This window comes from Emydura macquarii, unplaced genomic scaffold (genome assembly GCF_026122565.2).
Source record: "Emydura macquarii macquarii isolate MOO-44397 ecotype Brisbane River unplaced genomic scaffold, CSIRO-AGI_Emac_v2 contig_3442, whole genome shotgun sequence".
NCBI classification, from domain to species: domain Eukaryota; kingdom Metazoa; phylum Chordata; order Testudines; family Chelidae; genus Emydura; species Emydura macquarii.
In genome coordinates this window covers 20,175-25,260 of record NW_027133579.1, presented here as the reverse complement: position 1 = coordinate 25,260, position 5,086 = coordinate 20,175, and the positions used below count along the sequence as shown (strand labels likewise).

General features: G+C 40.4%; 1 protein-coding gene across 1 annotated transcript; it reads left to right on the top strand.

Annotated features, from left to right (window-relative positions):
• The first annotated feature begins 422 nt into the window (after positions 1-422).
• Positions 423-1,373, top strand: LOC137144281 (olfactory receptor 10C1-like). The gene has a single exon (XM_067534479.1). It carries the CDS (start codon positions 423-425, stop codon positions 1,371-1,373), a length of 951 nt encoding a protein of 316 aa, XP_067390580.1.
• Positions 1,374-5,086: the final 3,713 nt, after the last annotated feature.

Below are 5,086 nucleotides of genomic sequence, written 5' to 3'. Positions count from 1 at the left end.
AATCTACGTCATTCCACTGCCTAGCCCACATGTGAGCTGAGAGTTGGGGAAACAGTGTTATGTTCATTTTGTATCTACGGGGTAACATCCACTCTCTGAGAGACAATTTTCATCACTGTAAATGCACTGTGCTGGGTTCAGCGTTGCACAAATGTAACTTAATTGGTATAAATAATTTACTGACTGAGACTAGTATAAAACAGATGTCGTTCCAGAGATGTCTTGGAGACACACAAGTCTAAATCTGATGTAACCGAGGCAGCTGAGAGACGTTGACTTAAGTGAAGTTCCTGGGCATTTACACGTGTTAGGAGAACATAATCTGGCCAAAATGGCGTAAGCCTTGATAGATTGATCGATACATTTGATTAACTTAAATGATATATCAAAATAATGACTAGATTCTCGTTTTATTTTTCAAGATGAAATATCCTGAGGAAGAGACCACAGGAAATGACACTTCAGTGACTGAGTTTGTCATACTGGGCTTTTCTAACCACCTGCATATGGTGCATCTTCTCTTTCTGTTGTTCATGTGTATTTATTTCATCACAGTGCTGGGCAACATCCTCATTATAAAGGTTGACCCAACCCTTCACACACCCATGTACTTCTTCCTCAGGAACTTGTCTTTCCTGGAGATCTGCTACACCTCTGTCACCCTGCCCAAGCTACTGGCCAACCTCATCTCTGAGGATAAAACTATCTCCTTTGTCAGCTGTGCTGCTCAGATGTATTTCTTTCTAGTATTTGGAGCGACAGAGTGCTGCCTGCTAGCCGTTATGGCCTATGACCGCTACAGTGCCATATGTAACCCACTGCGCTATGCGGACATCATGAATAAGAGAGTGTGCATCCAGTTGGCTGCCGGCTCATGGATCTGTGGTAGCCTCGCAGCCCTGGGGCACACGACATTCATCTTCACACATCCTTTCTGTGGGTCCAACGTGATCAACCACTTCTTCTGCGAGATCCAGCCAGTGCTGACGCTGGTCTGTGGGGGCACCTACTGGAATGAGGTCCAAATCATTGTGGCCGCTGCCTTCCTCATCATGATGCCCTTCATGCTGATACTGGTGTCCTACATCCGCATCATCTCCACCCTCCTTAAAATGAAGTCCGCCAAAGGTAGACACAGAGCTTTCTCCACCTGCTCCTCACACCTCACCGTGGTGGCTCTGTTCTACGGGACAGCCGTTTTCATCCACATACGCCCCAAATCCAGCTATTCCCTGGATGTGGACAAGTTCCTCTCTCTGTTCTATTCTGTGGTGACTCCAATACTGAACCCCATTATCTACAGCCTCAGGAACAAGGATGTTAAAGGAGCAATTTGGAGAATGGGAATCAAGATCTGTCCTCTAAAAACATAAGACATTCTCTTTCAATTGGACAATCCATTGAGGAATAGCTTCAGCTATAAAGAGAAATCTCCCTTATTGAATTATTCCCTGAGAGACATCTCCACAACAGAAGGAAATGTCCCCTAATGAGAAGCTCTAAGGATAAATCCTTCATATTGAATATTGAATTAATTAAAATATTTTGAATTTTATATTTCTATGATTTTTATGGAGATTTTGAATTTCAATAAAAACTTATTTTTTTTACAAAAACATCTGCTATTATTTATCCCCATTTTTTGTTCACAGCTCGACATCCCTATTAAAATAGAATTTGTTGTAATTTTCTCAGATTCAATTTTCACTTGAATTTTTTTCTGAATGATTATAAAAAATGTGAAAAGAGCCAATACTTTTGCAAATATTTTTCTGATTTTTTACAAATCTACAAAGCTCATGAAAAATATCAGAATTTTGGAATTTCAAACTTCTCAATGATATTTCAAATGCCATTAGAAGATTTTCAACTCCTCACCTCTATTCCCCCATTGTTTGACAGGCTCTAATTAAGGAATATCTCAGTTCTAGAGAGAAATATTTCTTACAGTAATATCTTTCAAAGGACATAGAAGCAGAGCTTGTTGAAGCTTGCTTGATTGAGAAGTTTTCCTTCAGAAAATGGAGTTAATCACAATTGAAGCATTTTGCATGGACATGCCAATTTGGACATAATGTTTTAAATGGGAATAAATTAAAACAACTTGTTTGAGGTTTCTCATTTCATTTTGGTTACCTGAAAACATACCATTTACCTAATGTTGAAACATTTCACTTAAAATTCAAATGAAATATTTTTATCCAATTAATCATTACAATTCTTTTGTCAACCTTTATACTAAAATTTTACCTTTAGTATTGTTTTATATCTCTATATATGTAATATTTAATATTATGTATAATATATAGTATTTTATATTACATAAGAAACTTTTGACATTATCAAACAAACGAAGCAAAACACTAACGTTTTGTTGATCCCATTATGTGCCTAAATACATTTAAAAATCTGATCTGTAACATCGACGTGCCTCAATTCCCAGTTTATAAAATAGGGATAATAACATCTCCTGACCTCACAGGGTTTTCTGAGGACAAATTCAGTCATACATATGAAGTGCTGAGTGATTGGATCCATAAAAAAGCTCATAAATACATATTAATAATGTCATTCAAGAAGATATTTCTCTTGAAATGTGGAAGTAATTGCTCGTCTCTAAGATTTTCAATGTTTAGACTCTTTTGAAAATCTCCTTCCTAACATGTGACCAGTGCTCTGTTTCAGTGTACAAGGAAGGTCCACGGATTTCTGAAAGCTTAACTCAGAGATGGATTTCTCCTTATATTGCCTTGTTACCCAACCATCACTCATCAGATTGCCCAAGTCAAACTAATCAGACACGGTCCTGTGGTGAACTGGGGCTATCTCTATACAACTTGTGAATTCCGGCTGAAACTGTGAAGTTACATTATGAAAACTGCTATGTCCTGAGTGCCTAGCTTATATGTTTGCGGATCCACCATTATGGACAGAGTATGTAGACACAGATACAAAGATAAATAATTAGGGTTAATAACGGTACTTAGACCTCACAGTTGTATCCTTAGAAAACCAGTTTAGCTGATTCCTCCTGGAGGGAGGAAGGAAGGTAGGCGCAATTGAAACTTACCAAGAATCGAACAAAAGAGGCCAGGTGACCAAGAGTGCTTTAAATAAAACCACACAGGATCACAGAGCCAGACAGGAAGAGGATGGTGGGCCAAGAGAGAGCAAGGTCACAGAAGCTGAGTGAGGGGGATCCAGGAGGAGGTCACCCAGCACAGAGCAGCCTCATGGGGAAGTCCTGCCCATTTTCCTGAGCCCAGATGGGCCCACGGACTGTGGACAACCCAAAGGATTCAGAACCCAACCCAAAGAATGCCCTGGAGTGGTGATGAAACTGAGGCAGGAATGTGCATTTAGTGTTCATTGTTTTGTATGATCTGTACTCCCTGGTGCTTTACAGGATTAAGAATAGAAGAGCATGAAGGTGTCAGACTCTGTGCCAAGTGTGTGCGTACTGTTTGCTTCACAGCTGTTGCGTTCCCATGAGACAGCTAAAGCCTAACCCAGAAGTGTCACACCTCTGGGGAAGGTGTTCTGGGATAGGGGCGTGTTTAAGTTACTGGGGTCTCTTGGAGGTCAATGCTGGTCCTGGAGTCCCAGGCAGGTGGTCTGAGGACCCCACTGAGAGCTGGTACCCGGGAGCTATTCCAGAGCAGGACCAGTGCTGCAGATTGCTGAGGATCTACATGCAACCCAGGAGATTGGGTACAGCAGAAGTTTGGCTTACCCTCCAAGCAGCCCTAGTGGGTGGCTGGCAGGGTGTATGTGGTAGGATCTGTGACAGGGCTTCTCATCCAAACCCCAGATCTGACCTTCCCTGATCTCAGGGTACATAATCACAGGTCCAATTTCTATAGCTGAGATCTACAATGGTTGAATGACGTCCCCCCCCCCCTCCATCACATGTGCAATTTAGAAATGTATCTGTATCTAAACTATGAAGCTCAGACTTATGTCTCCCTGATATCTGTGATCTCGTCTGTGGGAGACACATGTTGTGGTAATTAGAGACAAGAAATCACTTACTATTAGTTCACATACACATAAAGGGTACTGGAAATACATTCATATATTCCACGTGAAGATTAAATGATACAACTGCAGCTCAGCTGGAATTATTATAGGTTATTGACCAATGTCTATGATTTCAGTGGAATTATGAGTTCTAATGATTTTGATCCCTATACAAGCACCTTGCCTGTAAGTAAACATGTACAGAAATCAATGCTATGTAGTGAATGAAAACTGATGTCTTCAGACTCAACATGCCCATATCACTTCAGTGGGATATTGATGTTCCTAGTTTCTTGGGGAATGCATTTGAATGAGTCTTATTCAAATGGCTGATAACTATTTTTGACCTCTAAGAAAAGATAGAATTGAGTTACATGTATTTTTCCTGTATTCTGTCACCCATAATTAACAGGTGTTGTAAATTTCAAGACATTGGATCAACGAGAACAATGAAACTAAGTCCCTCAAGTCAATGGGAAATTGATAGCTTAGTATTTAGGGATCTATCTGCACTTACTGCTGGATCAAAGTCCAGTTGACTCAGTCAGTCAGGGACTGGCTGGCTTTTTACTAACAGGTTTAATTTTCCAGGTTGTAATCCACGGTTTAGGACTGGTGACTTCAGATGAGGTTCATCTGTCCAAACTAGAAGCCTCAGAAACAGTGGGAGTTTTGGGATTGTTTCCTGTACTCGTAACAAATGAGTAAAGCAAAGGCTGAGATTTTCAAAACTGCCTAAGAGATTTTAATGAGTGTCTGTGAGTGTCCATCCTTCATTTTGATTTATTGAACCAAGGCCCCTGTTGTCCGTTGTGAGTCAGGTTCATTGAACAGAATATATCTCCAGTAATGCACTCTAAGACACGTGACTCCCATGATGCACTATGCAGCTTGGGCAGAAGGAAATCTGCATTGCATTATGGGTGATCCCTGCATGGTTCCTGGCTCATATGAGAGAATGGAGGCTGAAACACTAACTTTCATAATGAGTTGACAGGGAAATGCAGTTTATTGGTTTGTTAAACTGATTCAAAACTCAACATTTTGCATCAGTTAACAAAAACAA

Bases quoted from the DNA above. Each gene is read 5' to 3' on its own strand.
- LOC137144281 (XM_067534479.1), top strand. From the start codon at position 423: ATGAAATATCCTGAGGAAGAGACCACAGGAAATGACACTTCAGTGACT.